Source organism: Zootoca vivipara, chromosome 9 (genome assembly GCF_963506605.1).
Source record: "Zootoca vivipara chromosome 9, rZooViv1.1, whole genome shotgun sequence".
Lineage (NCBI taxonomy): Eukaryota > Metazoa > Chordata > Lepidosauria > Squamata > Lacertidae > Zootoca > Zootoca vivipara.
Window position 1 is genome coordinate 11,457,994 of NC_083284.1, and position 15,846 is coordinate 11,473,839.

At 46.6% G+C, this 15,846-nt stretch overlaps 1 protein-coding gene across 3 annotated transcripts in view; it reads left to right on the forward strand.

The window, feature by feature from the left end:
* The first annotated feature begins 6,594 nt into the window (after positions 1–6,594).
* BMP2K (BMP2 inducible kinase) overlaps positions 6,595–15,846 on the forward strand; it is a 45,238-nt gene continuing 35,986 nt past the window's right edge. For 2 of the 3 annotated variants that reach the window (XM_035111590.2, XM_035111592.2), the window contains exon 1: positions 6,595–7,204. In XM_035111590.2, coding sequence (XP_034967481.1) covers positions 7,003–7,204 — 202 coding nt within the window. In that variant the 5' untranslated portion in view covers positions 6,595–7,002. The remainder of the gene's footprint in view (positions 7,205–15,846) is intronic. The other variant, XM_035111591.2, reaches the window with a different exon arrangement.

Here is a 15,846-nt window from a genome sequence, read left to right on the forward strand (position 1 = left end):
AGTCTACCAGGGACTTAGAAAGCAAAAAAGGAATATAAATTTCTATTGAAAAAGAAGGTTGATTACCAAAGGCATCTTTGGGCTTCTCCCGGTGCTGAAATTCAAATAGTGCCAACATCTGAGAAATGGTTAATTATGGTTTTTATTATTATAACAATATTTTAACAACCGGAGTTTCACAACCTGCCTGTGTACGCTTCCTGTGTACGTTTGGTAAGACTTTCCTGATCTAGCTTTGCAAGATTTTAATGTTAATTTCCATGATACCAATCTATGGCCCCATATAGATAAATCCTGACACAGAGAAACTAATTACAAGCTGCTATGTGATAAGGCCCCTGGGGAAGATGTGATTCCTGGAAAGGTACCCTATAGCCTCCATTCTGATTATTCAGTTCTCAGAAGGCCATCACTTCTTATGTAGCCAAAATGGCAACAGTCAAAGGAGGGAAGTCTTCGGAAATCTCTCTCCCCCTGCACCAGTAACAGGGCTGGGGTGGGTTCAGTGGCCTAACACAGGGGTCAGCAAACTTTTTCAGCAGGGGGCCGGTCCACTGTCCCTCAGACCTTGTGGGGGGCTGGACTATATTTTCAAAAAAAATATATGAACGAATTCCTTTGCCCCACAAATAATCCCCAGAAATGCATTTTAAATAAAAGCACACATTCTACTCATGTAAAAACATGCTGATTCCCGGACTGTCCGCCGGCCAGGTTTAAAAGGCGATTGGGCCGGGTCCAGCCCCTGGGCCTTAGTTTGCCTACTCAATGGCCTAACACGATGCTCCATTGTTCCAGGCTTCTCTGTCTGACCTTGAAGACTTTCCCCATGCCACCCTCCACCTGCTCTGCTCCTCACCCACTTATTATTTATTTATTTATTTATACCTCACCCATCTGGCTGGGTTTCCCCCACCACTCTGGCTGGCTTCCAGCAATACTAAAATGCATTAAAATATCACAGATTAAAAACTTCCCTAAACAGGACTGCCTTTAGGTGTCTTCTAAATGTCAGGTAGTTGTTTATCTCCTTGACCTCCGATGGGAGGGCGTTCCATAGGGCAGGCGCCACTACCGAAAAGCCCCTCTGCCTGGTTCCCTGTAGCTTTGCTTCTCGCAGTGAGGGAACCGCCAGAAGGCCCTCGGTGCTGGATCTCAGTGTCCAGGCTGAACAATGGGGGTGGAGACAGACGCTCCTTCAGGTATACAGGACCGAGGCCCCGATAGCAAAACAAAAGATGCATTTTAAATAAAAGCACACATTCTACTCATGTAAAAACACCAGGCAGGCCCCACAAATAACCCAGAGATGTATTTTAAATGTGACACATTCTACTCATATAAAAACACACCGATTCCCGGACCGTCTGCGGGCTGGATTGAGAAGGCGATTGGACCGCATCCGGCCCACGGGCCTGAGATTGCCTACCCCTACCCTAAAGGCAAGGACCAAGGATAACACAACATACAGATTGTTTGATTGTAAACAGGTTTAAGATTATACTGATTTGGCTGGTATTTTTTCCTCTTGAGTAGGATTTGAATATTACGGTTCCTGTTTTTAAGGGGGGGGCAATAGGAAGCTACCTACCAATTAAGGTAAAGGTAAAGGGACCCCTGACCATTAGGTCCAGTCGTGACCGACTCTGGGGTTGCGCGCTCATCTCGCATTATTGGCCGAGGGAGCCGGCGTATAGCTTCCAGGTCATGTGGCCAGCATGACAAAGCCGCTTCTGGCAAACCAGAGCAGCACATGGGAACACCATTTACCTTCCCGCTGTAGCGGTTCCTATTTATCTACTTGCATTTTGACGTGCTTTCGAACTGCTAGGTTGGCAGGAGCTGGGACCGAGCAACGGGAGCTCACCCCGTCACAGGGATTCGAACCGCTGACCTTCTGATCGGCAAGTCCTAGGCTCAGTGGTTTAACCACAGCGCCACCTGGGTCCCCACCTACCAATTACAGATTGATAATTTTGATTAACACAGCTGTAAAACTGTATGCAAAGTAATTGTGAGAACTTGAGAACTGGGCAATAAGAAATTGCATTTCTAATGAGGCGGCTGGAGTTAGAAGAGGCTTCTCCCCAGTGAATTAATGTTCTGTGCTTAACCACAAGGTGCATATTTTCATTAAGAAAGTCTTTGCCTTTGCTGCTTTAGTTTTTTTTTGTTTTTTTTTAGATTTGCTGCTTTAGTTGATGTATGGAGAAGATTGATTTTGTTTAGGCACAATATTTTGTTTATCAAATATAAGTTTTGCCATATTTATTACAACCCCCTTAATAGTGGTACTTAAAAAAAACCACCTGATTAAAACACCTTAGGCTTTCTTTTCAGGCTCTCTAAATCTACTTGTTATCTGGGGAATGAAAGAGGGCTTGCTTCAGCTGCTCTTTAGCTTCTTTATTAATATTGTTCTGAAACTAGCAGTTTTTGTACCTGGGAATAGGAAATAGATTTTGGAACACTATAGACTTTTGCTTTTGTGTGTATGCATGTGTTTTGCACAGATCAGGCTTAGAGGATTATTACAAAATCTGGGAATACATTGCAAAAAGTATTTATAGATTTGGGAAAACAAAGGTGGTGATATTTAGATGTAAATCCAACCTGCATATGCTGTATTCTATTTCCAAGGCAATTGAGTAGGTAAAGTCCCATTAATATCTTGAATTTCCTAGAGCTGCCAAATGGAAAACTGAAGGCAGCTGCTAAAGCTCTGGCAAATAATTGAGGGTGTACAGTACATTCTTAGTTTATCAAAATCAAAGTTTTGAGATTGGAAGAAATTTAAAATTTATTTAAAGAATAAGCATATAATAGATTAGAATTAGTGGAAGTGAGGGAGATAAAATAGAGGTTGTAGATAACACAATGATGTGAAATAAGTATTGCTAGAAGTTGATAATTTAGTTAAGAAGTAAGATTTAGATAGAATATAAAAGGATAAGATGTAAAAGATAGAGAAATAAGGTAATATTAAAGTAATAATTAGAAATTATATAAGATTTAGAGTTTACTATGGATGATTTAGAGTTTACTATGGAAGAATCGCAGGAGGAGGAATGAGGAAGTCAATAGATTGGAAATAAGGGTTATGTTAGAATTTTTCTTTTTGTATTTTGTATTTTTTATGTTTTGTATTTTCTTTTTGTGTTTTGTATTTTTGTATGTTTTGTTGTATAGAAAATCTTTAATAAATACATTTAAAGACAAAAAAACAAAATCTAAGCTTTGAGTCAAAGTTTTTGGGTTTTTTTAAAAAAAAAATTTGAGGGACATATGGAACACCAGCTTTAAACTGTTTTCAGAAAAGGTAAATGAGAAATATTAGGTGTTCCTAAAGGCAAACCTGCATTTTTCTTACTGGAAACTGACATGTTCCTAGTTGAAACTAAGATCAAACTGTCAATTTTTAATTTCTGGCTTGATGCCAGAGACCAGGCTGTGCTTTTTAGAGCAGGTGAAGCTAAAGAATAAAGTTAATACTCTCTGCATCAGTAAGTAGTACAAATTATCTATTTGTATGATTTTGAAGAAACGCAAGGAAATCTGATGCCATGCAGAATTCAATACTAGGTAAATGCTAAATATGTATTCTGTATACAGGTAAGTAGCCGTGTTGGTCTGAGTCGAAGCAAAATAAAAAAATTCCTTCAGTAGCACCTTAAAGACCAACTAAGTTTTTATTTTGGTACTAGTGTATTTCAGCCCGTTCAATAACGGGCTCTAGAACATCCTGGGGTTCGGAGAAGCGCTTGCGCAGCGCTTCTCCGAACCCTGGGACCTGTCATTGCTGTCGGCGGCAAGGGGACAGGAACGGAGGAGGAGAAAGCGCTGCTTTCTCCTCCTCCGTTCCTCTCCCGCAGCCGCCGACAGCAAGGACACCTCCCAGGGTTCGGAGAAGCGCTTGCACAGCGCTTCTCCGAACCCTGGGACCTGTCATTGTTGTCGGCGGCAGGGGGACAGGAACGGAGGAGGAGAAAGCGCTGCTTTCTCCTCCTCCGTTCCTCTCCCGCAGCCGCCGACAGGAAGCAGAACTCCCAGGGTTCGGAGAAGCGCTTGCGCAGCGCTTCTTCGAACCCTGGGACCTGTCCTTGCTGTCAGCGGCAGGGGGACAGGAACGAAGGAGGAGAAAGCGCTGCTTTCTCCTCCTCCGTTCCTCTCCTGCAGCCACCGACAGGAAGCAGACATCCCAGAGTTCGGAGAAGCGCTTGCACAGCGCTTCTCTGAACCCTGGGACCTGTCCTTGCTATCGGCGGCAGGGGGACAGGAACGAAGGAGGAGAAAGCGCTGCTTTCTCCTCCTCCGTTCCTCTCCCGCAGCCGCCGACAGGAAGCAGACATCCCATGGTTCGGAGAAGCGCTTGTGCAGCGCTTCTCCGAACCCTGGGACCCGTCCTTGCTGTCGGAGGCAGGGGGACAGGAACGGAGGAGGAGAAAGCGCTGCTTTCTCCTTCTCCGTTCCTCTCCCGCAGCCGCCGACAGGAAGCAGACATCCCAGGGTTCGGAGAAGCGCTTGCGCAGCGCTTCTCCGAACCCTGGGACCCGTCCTTGCTGTCGGCGGCAGGGGGACAGGAACGGAGGAGGAGAAAGCGCTGCTTTCTCCTTCTCCGTTCCTCTCCCGCAGCCGCCGACAGGAAGCAGACATCCCAGGGTTCGGAGAAGCGCTTGCGCAGCGCTTCTTCGAACCCTGGGACCTGTCCTTGCTGTCAGCGGCAGGGGGACAGGAACGAAGGAGGAGAAAGCGCTGCTTTCTCCTCCTCCGTTCCTCTCCTGCAGCCACCGACAGGAAGCAGACATCCCAGAGTTCGGAGAAGCGCTTGCACAGCGCTTCTCTGAACCCTGGGACCTGTCCTTGCTATCGGCGGCAGGGGGACAGGAACGAAGGAGGAGAAAGCGCTGCTTTCTCCTCCTCCGTTCCTCTCCCGCAGCCGCCGACAGGAAGCAGACATCCCATGGTTCGGAGAAGCGCTTGTGCAGCGCTTCTCCGAACCCTGGGATGTCTGCTTCCTGTCGGCGGCAGGGGGACAGGAACGGAGGAGGAGAAAGCGCTGCTTTCTCCTTCTCCGTTCCTCTCCCGCAGCCGCCGACAGGAAGCAGACATCCCAGGGTTCGGAGAAGCGCTTGCGCAGCGCTTCTCCGAACCCTGGGACCCGTCCTTGCTGTCGGCGGCAGGGGGACAGGAACGGAGGAGGAGAAAGCGCTGCTTTCTCCTTCTCCGTTCCTCTCCCGCAGCCGCCGACAGGAAGCAGACATCCCAGGGTTCGGAGAAGCGCTTGCGCAGCGCTTCTCCGAACCCTGGGACCCGTCCTTGCTGTCGGCGGCAGGGGGACAGGAACGGAGGAGGAGAAAGCGGCGCTTTCTCCTCCTTCCTTCCTCTCCCCCAGCCGCCGACAGGAAGGACGCGCGCACTCTCCCCCCCCCGCCTCCTCCAACCGCCGCTCCTCACGGCCAGGGAGGGTTGTGAGGAGGCCTTCGCCGGCCTCCACCCCGGCGGGAGCGGCGGTTGGAGGAGGCAGAGTGGGGGGAGAGTGCGCGCGCGCAGTCTCTGCTGTCCAATCCCTGTATCCCTGGGGCACATGCGCAGTGACCCAGGGACACACGGGACATCTGGACGCAGGGACAACATGGACATTATTATATAGGATGAGCTTTCGTGTGCATGCTCATACCAAAATAAAAACTTAGTTGGTCTTTAAGGTGCTACTGAAGGAATGTATTCTGTAGTTGACCTCCTTTGTAACGTTTTATTTTGAAATCTTTAAGATAATATTTTAGTTTTGTGCTATGTTGCTTTGACTGTATACTCTATATTTGACTTTCTTCAGATTATTTTATGCTTTATACATGTAAACCGCTTTGAGATTTTTCTTAGAAACACAAGGTGGTATGGAAATAAAATAAAATAAGAAAATCAGCAACACCAGCAGCCCGAAAACTCCATTATAGTCCTTCCACCCCAACGCCCTCCCCCTACTTTAGCCTAACGGTCCTTTTCCAACGGTTTCGAACGTTCGCCTCGCAAGAGAAAAAAAAAATCCCGCCGGCAGCAACAGCAGCACGTGAGCGCCCGCGCCCGCCGAAGCAAGAGATGGGCGGCGCCAGCCAAACCAAAGCGGATTCCCCTCGAAGCTTCCCCCACCCCACCCCTCACAAGCACGTGCTACCCAGGCGTGGCAACCTCACTTCCGGCAGCACAGAGCGGTGTTGCGAGGAGGGCGGGGACTTGTTAAGAGGAGGAAGGAAAAAAAAAGATTAACGAGCAAGCGACGCGCGTGCGCAGACCTCATTTTTTGGGGGAGGAGGCGAGGCTCGCCTTTCCCTCCCTTCTCTCAGGGCAATGATTCTTCCCCCCGCCACGTCCCCCACAACAACTCCCTTGGCTTGCGCGAAGGGGTTAAAAAAAAAAAAGCAAGCACGGAGACGCTGGAAGTATTTGACAGCAGCGCGAGAGGGCGAAGGGGGCCACGAAGTCCATTTCGGGTTTTCCCTCTCGCCCTTCCTCTCAGCCGCGCGCGCGCGCCGAAACGTTAAAGGGCGGCGCGCGCGCCTGCAGCCTCGTTCTGGAGAGGGAGGGGGAGGTGTCTCTCCGTCCCTCACAGCGTCTCTCTTTTTTTTCCCCTGTGAGGAGAAAAGCGCGGGCGCGAGAGCGCGCGCGTGTGAAAAGGGGAGAGATACGGCGCTGCAGGCGGGGGTGGCCGAGGCTAGGCTCGCCTCGCACACATAACACGCCACTTTCCTTCCCGGAATGTGAGGCGCGGCGGAGCCGGGGTTGTCAAGCGCAGGTTCCCACAGTAGCAGAAGCGGCGGCAGCCTGGGGCTCCCCAGTGCGGGGCCGGGCGCTGACTGACTGGCGCGAGCCTCCGCTGTCCCAGCCCCTGAGGGAAGAAGGGGCGGCTCCTAGGGCGGCGGCGGCCGCAGAGGCTTCTTCTCCCCCTTGCTCGCCCTGCTCTTCCTCGGGTCTACTTCCCCGAGCTCCAGACGCTCCTCGCCCGCCATGAAGAAGTTTTCTCGGATGCCCAAGTCTGACGGCACCGGAGGCAGCACGAGTAGCGGCGGCGGAGGAGGGGGAGGCGGCGGCGGAGGAACGTCGGTGGCCGTGTCGGGCTTTGTGGCCGGAGGCGGGCCGGCCGTGGGCAGCAGCAGGGTCTTCGCCGTGGGGCGCTTCCAGGTCACGGTCGAGGAGCTGCTGGCGGAAGGTGAGCTGGGGAAGAGGGCCGAGCAGGGACCTCCAAGCGGGGTGGGCTCTCGGAGAGGCCTCGGAGGGCACCCGGGGCTCCGCCAAGACCCCCGTCTCCACCCCGACCCCCACGGTATCGGGTGCAAAGACTTCTTGGGGTGGGGTCTCGGCTGTTGCCATGGCTACTGCGTTCAACGCCAGCTGTTGGTAAACCGAGGGGGGGTGTGGGTGGGAATCTCCGCGGAGTTGCCGAACCCGTAAGTTGCGATAAGTGCTGCAGACGTGTTCTCTCCCCCCCGCCCCCTCCCTCCCCCCCTCTCTCGTGTTTTTCTGATGTAAGAACCCCGCATGTTACTCTGGGGGAAGAGGTGCTACTACTGCCAGATGCGAATGCCAACAGCGCTTGGCCACACCTGCACACCATAGCTGCCCCCTTGAGCAGGCTCGGCTGCAAAGCCAGGAGGGCGAATGCATTGCTCTCAAAAGCGCACCTTTTGACACGCCTAGGACCGGTGCACTCATCCCGGAGGTGGCATGTGAAGTGGGGCGCAAGTGCGACAACAGTGTACAGTATATATATAAGGCTCTGTGCCGAAACAGCTGCCTGTGGTGTAGCTTCCTCCGGCCTAACTGCCTGTGGGCCTCAGAGAGGCACTCTTCTTATATTTGGGGAATAGGGAGGGGATCTAATGCCCCCAATCTGAGTTAGACCCCACCCACCTTTTTGTTTGGCTCTGTGAAAGCCACCACAACGTCCATTCTAATTGTTTTTTTTTCTCTGTGGGTCATGATTGCCTGTGCTGATGTCCTTTAACAGTGGAGTTGTGTGTTCTTGATGGTCAGGGTCAGACTCCAGCTGCGTGCACATATATTAGAAAGTACTGTAAATCCTATGGAACACAGTTTTGGTAAACAACATTTAGATAAGGATGTGTTTTGCAGGGAGGGTGGAATCCTGTGGCTGGTGAAAATCTCTGTGAGGAATACACAGGAGTGTGTTGTCTTGGAGGACCCAGCCACGCTAGGTTTTATAGAGGGAGAGGGTCTGTGTGTATGTGCACTTTTGTCCTACAATGTGAGGCAGAATTTCTTGCCATATTGTGGCATTCACTCTTGAATTCATAGTTTAGTTACAGCTAAACGGTTTACAGGAGTATCCCTTTAATAGAAATCACAACATTTGTGTTGTTTATGGTGCATGTAGTTTAAAATGTCCATATCTTTTGACAAAAAAGTTGCTGCTGCTGTATTTGAGACATAATGTTAATCAAATAATGAATGTACAGTATTGTGTGTCTTCTTTCTTGAGGAAAAAATGTTATTTTTTAGGTTTGTAGGAAGTGCCATTCATCTTGGGGCAGTGTCTTTTGGGGGGTTATTGTAGATACATTTGTGGGAATGCAGTAAAGTCCTGTATTGTGTTGGGATATATTTCTGCTCTTTACCCCTAGAAAATGGAATATTATTTGATGTTGAAAAAGAACTTTAGGGTTGTGCTATTAGCAAGCTTTAAAGCTTATGAGTTTCTTTCTTTTTCTAGAGATTTAGGAAATGCTGTTTATAAGCAATGATTGTAATAGAACTCTTTCCCCAGGGCTGGGGTATAGGTAAATTACAAGTGGCTTCTTTTAAAAAAATATTTTTGTGTGTCTGTGTAAACTTATCTGTAAAATAAACTGTATTATAAAGTATCATCCTGAAAAACAGATTATTTGAAGTTACTTCCCTTAGATGGTAAAGATCCTGTTAAATACTCCTACAGTACTATCATCTTAGGTGCCAAAATGGTGCATTAAATAATCTTTAATATTTGTTAGTCTTATAGTCCGTACTGTGGGACAAAGGTACCATAATCCATGCCCATTTGAGAGCAGCTAGATGGCAGCTTCATTGGCACAGGTGAAACCTTGTCTCAAGTCTAAGTTTCATCCTGAAATCTTAAGTAAAGGTAAAGGGACCGCTGACCATTAGGTCCAGTCACGGATGACTCTGGGGTTGCGGCACTCATCTCACTTGCCCGAGGGAGCCGGCGTACAGCTTCCGGGTCATTCATGTGGCTAGCATGATTAAGCCGCTTCTGGTGAACCAGAGCAGCACACGGAAACGCCGTTTACCTTCCCACTAGAGCGGTACCTATTTATCTACTTGCACTTCATGCTTTTGAATTGCTAGGTTGGCAGGAGCTGGGACCGAGCAACGGGAGCTCACCCCGTCGCGGGGATTCAAATCGCCGACCTTCTGATTGGCAAGCCCTAGGCTCTGTGGTTTAACCCACAGCGCCACCCACATCCTTGAAATCTTAATTGGTACCTACTTAATTGGGGAAGGTGCCTTTCCTCCAATATATTTTCTGTGGTCATTTAAATGCTTTTCTGTGTGAGGTACACACAGGAGTTATACACCAGGAGTTAATATAGATGTATTGTGGTTTTATTTAAGATATGCTGTGGGAAAGTGTTCAAACAAACAAACAAACAAACCTGAGCATTCTTCAGTTCAAAAACATTTTGCAAATGATCTATTTGCACCATGGATAGCAGTAGTACCCATGCATGTTAGAACCTGATAGATTTAATAGAGCTCTGTTTCTCCCCCTACCTACATGTGCACTGGCCGTGCATGAGATGTTAGGAATGGGAAGCCTGTTCATGGTTCCTTTATATCAGGCATCCCAAACTTTGGCCCTCCAGATGTTTTGGACTACAGTTCCCATCTTCCCCGACCACTGGTCCTGTTAGCTAGAAATCATGGGAGTTGTAGGTCAAAACATCTGGAGGGCTGCAGTTTGGGGATGCCTGTTTTATATCCATCCAGCCCTTCCTTTTCGCCTGTGGATTGAAGTCTGCGGTGCTCTTTACTTTTATGCTAGTATTCAGTGAAGTAGCTGGATTATAATGAAGTTTGCCATTAAGTCTCCCCCATTCTCCAGTTTTTGTTAATAATCTGTAGTATCCAGAATCTCTGAAGTAGCCAAATAGCTCGTGTTGATTTTTTTGTTTACATATTTTAAATGAAATAGAATTAAGAAGTCTTCAAGTGACCTGTTACCTGCAAATACTTGTGTGTTAGCCCTAGTCTGTGGTTGTGTTTGAAAGATAGTCTCAAATTGCATAATATAAGAGTGTAATTTATTTAGTTGACTTAGAAAATAAATATTAGCAAAGCTGATAGTAGCAATTTGCCTTTCTGATATGCAGCAGATAGTTAAATTTGATAAAGTTACCACAGGCACGAACTAGCCAGAGTTAAGCATGTGTCTCATTGACTTCAGTGAGCCAGAGTTAAAATTCTTGTATAGATATAAATTGAATTTGAGGGTGCTTAACTTTATTGGATAGATGCCCTATTCTTATTACAGATTATCTTCAGCTTATTTTTTTCAAAAATTGTGTTGGAAACAAGTTTGCCAGAGTTGTGAATAACTGGTATTTCCCAACAGGCATGAATTTGATGTACAGTATTCCTAAGTAGTTTTCTGTCTTGCATGGTTGACATTATTTGAATAATCACTTCAAAACAAATTGCATATGGTCAAAGAAAAAATATTGGTTTGTTGTGTATTGCTGGGGTGTGAAATCTCTAACCCAAGGGCTAAATGTGGCCCACAAGGCCTCCCCATTTGGCCTGCAAGGCTGTTTCAGGCAACCCATACCCATCTGTCCTATACCTGATGCCATAGTTACATAAGGCTGGGCTGAAAGGGCTTTATAGGCACTGCTTGTTGGTTGTGTATGTAAAGCCCCTTGTGCAGCACTTCTGAAGTATCAGACAATCAGCTGATTGTCAGATACTGTGCAAATAACTTTGCAAAGCCCTTTGTGCAACACTTTCCAAAAGCTTGACAACCAGCTGACTGGGAAATGCTGCACAAGTCACTTTGCAAGCCTGTGTTCAACACTTCCCAAAAATCTAGTGCATGGCTTGCAAAGCTTATTCAGCCTTGTGCGCAGCACTTCACAAACGTCTGACAGTCATCTGATTGTCAGGTGTTTGGGAAATGCTGTGCACTGGACTGAGGAAGCCTCATTGACCTATCTCCCCCATCCTCATGGGCCAACTTTGACAGGTGTCAATCACCTGACATAATTATGATGTATGATGATTGTGCACAAGAAAGGAATTAAAGCTGTAAACAGTTATAGGCAGTGTTCTTGTACTCATAGGGAAACACCTTTGGGTTCAGTTGTGGGTGAAGATTTGAGTGGCTGAATTAAGTGGTAGGTAGGTAGCCGTGTTGGTCTGATGTAGTCGAAACAAAATAAATAAATTCCTTCCAGCAGCACCTTAGAGACCAACTAAGTTTGTCATTGGTATGAGCTTCCTTGTGCATGCACACTTCTTCAGAAGTAGTGTAGTCTCTTTTGTGAGAGGAGGGAAAGTAGTGAGTTTTGATGTAATTCAAATTTTCCCACAGGTCCCAGGAAAGGAATACTTTGGATGGGCAGCTCAGAAACTTGAAAGAGCTCCCAGGAGGAAGGGAAGCCATGAGGCCCTATATACAAGGTGCCAGAAAGTGGATGGATTTGTCAGTTGTAGCTTCGACATTCACAGCAGCCGTTGTGACCTAACCAAACCAAAGGCAGTAATGATGGCCAAGAAGTAAGGGTGGTCAAAATGGTCTCAGCAGTGGGGCAGTGAGAGAATCAAGTACAGGGCCAAGCATAGAAATTATTGACTGTTACGCAGCCTTTTTGTGGACCACCTGAATGGAGCTAGTCATCAGACAATCTGAAAACCTCTGCTCTAGTATCTTTTAATGCTTTAATATTTAGCTCTCTGATCTGAAGTTCAGATATGTTTGATGCCCTCAGAACTAGTATAGGGTACTAAAACCTTGAAATGTGGAGGATGTGTTCTATTGTGGGAGGGCAGAGGAATGGACTTTTAAACCTTTCGTGTGCAGTTTCCTCCTGCCCACCTCTGGATGGCAGATACCGGTAGGTGTTTAGGGGTGGGGAGGGTTTTTTAAGGTGGGGAAACACTGGATTGGAGGAAGCAAGGAGAGGAGTTTTAAACTGGATGAAGTGGTTGAGTGTGTGTGTGTGTGAGAGGGAGGGAGGGAGAGAGAGAGAGAGAAATGCTTGGATGGGAAAGGAGAGGGATTGTATCTTGAGGAGAAATGTGTGTACAGAGAAAGAGCTAACACCTCAATCCACATTATCCCTCCCACAATTTTTTTGATTTAAAGAAATATTACAGGAGAAAGTATGACAGAATTGGCAAACAAAGTTTATTAAGGGAAATAGAAAACAGAATGAGTGCATATCTGACATTGTATTTATGATTCCGAAATAGTTCCTGTGTTAGTGTCATAATAAACTTTGGTTTATTGAGATAGTAACAAGTTTAGGCAAGCCTTGAAAGATTGGAAAAGGGGGATAGGTGTAGGTGCTTGCCACAGGGAGACTTCTGAGGGTGGGTAGACAAAATAGGTGCCTTTGACTTTTTCCATTCTCAATAAACCTTGTGCTCATCAGCAGCAGAGGACTTGGGATCAGATCAGGAAATTAGCCCTGGGTCTTAGTGTATATAGTGTAGTAAGAGGAAGTTTTCAGGAGTTATTCTTACTGTTTCTCCCAAAGGCCTCCCTTCAAGTTCTGAACAGTGCTACCTGACTCTTGTTCCAGATTGACTGGAGCCCAAAACAGGAACAATTCTGTTTAAGTGCTGGAGATGTATTGCAGCATTTTGTTTCAGGTTCTTTATGTGTGACAGGAGTAGGTAGATTTTGTTTTCCTCCCCCCCCCAACAATTTCCCATGGTTAGATGGAACCCAGGCTATGATCAACAACATTAATATAAATATGATCAACTCGAATCTAAATATGGAGCTACATGCAGAGGTAAACTAGGTAGCTCTGCCTCCCTGCATCAGCTTGAAGATCAAGAAGGTATAGAGACTCCCCCACCCCCATCCTGATCTGTCAAAAGACACAAGCTTGTCGGCTATGCTCAACCTCTATGGTCAGAGGCAGCAAGTTGCTAGAAACCACAAGAAGGAAGAGTGCTTTTCTGCTCAGGTCCTGCTTGTGGGTTTCCCATAAGCATCGGGTTCGCCACTGCGAGAACAGGATTCTGGACTCAATGGGCCACTGGCCTGACCCAGCAGGACCCTTTTGCCCAATGTGGGGCTGGAACCCATGACCCTGAACGACAACTCCTGTCATCATTAACCATGCTGCCTGGGGCTAATGGAAGTTATGGATGTGGTTCAAAAGACACAAGCTTGTCCCTGTCCACCCACCCACCCTGATTTAAGCTTAGAGCTAGATGGAGGATCAATTTTCCTCTGATCTTGTGCTGTGTTTGAGATATCTGTTTGCCCAATAGATCACCCTAACTTAGAGAGGGATATGGGGATTTAGGATTTGGATACAGACTTGTTCAATTTAGACCGCTTTGAAATCAGTGTGAAAAGTTGTCAGTCATTTCAGTTGGGTCTCATAGAGCCTTTTGCCATACAGGTACAACCAACTTCTACCACTTTTGGGAGCCACTTACTATGAAACCAGGAAGTTTTATTCACCATAGTTCATTGCTTTGTCTAAACTGGAAAACTGTAGTTAACAGCTTTGGAGCAAGCCAGAAGTATTAAGCCATAGTTTGAAGTTGGTCTTAATAGTCTTGGCTTGTTCCTAATTTGATAGCCATACTTTTCTGGTTTGGACAAAGGAAGGAAATCTCATGGCTTAGAAATATCATGGCTTAATTACAACTTGAACAAAAGTGCTGTGTATATCTTAATACAAGATATGATAATCTGAACCAGCACAGTGTGTCCTGAGATTTTGGCATAGCTGGATGTAATGCACACAGTATCGTAACGAGGCCAATACAGGGACGTGTAAAGGAAGGCATTCCATGTTGCTTCCAGCAGCTTAGGAGCTGCTTGGAGGTGGTTGTGTCTCAACATATAAATAAAAGGCTCCTAATGTGGTAAGAGGTTGCAGCATTCTATACATCTCCTTTCATGGTGACCAAAAACTAGTGTTACTCTTAAATTCTATTTATATTAAAAGTTCTCTGTGTTTATACAATCAATACAGGCAGTTTAAAAATAAGGTTTTCACTTAAATATCTTTTCTAGTGAGGTGGGCTGGGTAACTTTCAATAATGGAAATATTCTGCTCTTATATTTTTGTACAGAGTTCTCATTTTCTATGACAGCATTGTTCCAGAAAATTAATAAGCAACAGCAAATAGACGCATTATCAAATTTTGCTGTTTCAAAGTTACTAACCATTGTAAATCATGTTCTCTCTCTCTCTCTCTCTCTGTGTGTGTATAAGGTCTCTATTTGTAAATGTGTAAGTGAATTAAAACCAAAAGTATGCATAATTCAAGTGTGTTGAATCACTTTCAGACTCCTATTCTCTTTCGGTGTGTTTTTGAGTACCCTTTAATTGCCATATGTTGCATATTGAAAACAAAATCTTTGAAAGTTTGTGGGAAGGATTTTTGAGAGAATAGCCATATTTTTTCATGCCACACTAGACAGGAGCATGCTGCCAGCTTACATGCTCCCCTTTTCCCTCATCTTTCCTATGCAGGTGAGAAAAGGAGTTTAGGAGCATTTGCTCCTTTAGTTTAACTGCATTTTGTCATGTCATCAAAACCAGCAAGTGTGTGTTAATGGAGACTACATCCTCCCCTCCATCCAAAGCAAAGGATTGCCCCAATGCTCAACCAGTTGTGACGATTGCTATGAGGTAGGCAAAACCACTCGGTGAGCAAATTCCTACCCGGCTGCTTAAAGAACAGCGACCACTGTAGCCACAGCATAGTCATTGACTATCAACTTAAACCTAGGGTGGGTGGGCAGGGAAAACTCCCGCAAAGGAACAAACAGGTAGTGCCCCAGGTGCGGGCTGCTTAAATGGGCAAGGGGCGGATCTGAGAGAAGCCTACCTGCTTCGTCGGCTCCACCCCCTGGCACAGCCCAAGTCCCCAGCCTGCATCCCCATTCGCCAAAGCCGGGTGCCTGCTAGGATCCATTCCTGTTAGGCGGAGGGGTTTTAAGCCCCCACTGCCTAACAGGAAGGACACTGCTGTTCAAGTTCCCTCTGCCGTCCTGCAACGCCGCCGCACCAAGAGGGGTGAGTGGACTTGTCATGCCATCCAAACCAGCAAGTGTGTGTTAACATTAATGGTGGCCAGTTTCAGAGAGTTTGGTTAAAGCAGGCTTCCTCAACCTCGCCCCTCCAGATGTGTTGAGACTACAATTCCCATCATCCCTGACCACTGGTCCTGCTAGCTAGGGATCATGGGACTTGTAGGCCAAAAACATCTGGAGGGCAAGGTTGAGGAAGCCTGGCTTAAAGCTACAGTGGTGCCTCGACTTACGAATTTACTGTAATCCATTCCGAAGGCACCTTCGTAAGTCGAAAAATTTGTAAGACGAAAAACGCCATTGGAAACGCGATTTCGCATAGGAATGCATTGAAAATGGAAAAAATTGTAAGTCGAAGCAAACTTATCTAAAAATTTGTAAGTCGAAAAATCCTTATCTAAAACCACCACACTTTTTTTTAATGTCAAGACATTTCGTAAGTGTGCGGCCATTACCCTCATTCGTAAGTCGAAAAATTCGGTTGTCGAGTCGTTCGTAAGTCGAGGTACCACTGTATACTTGCTGGAGCTGACTCATTTAAACTTGCCATT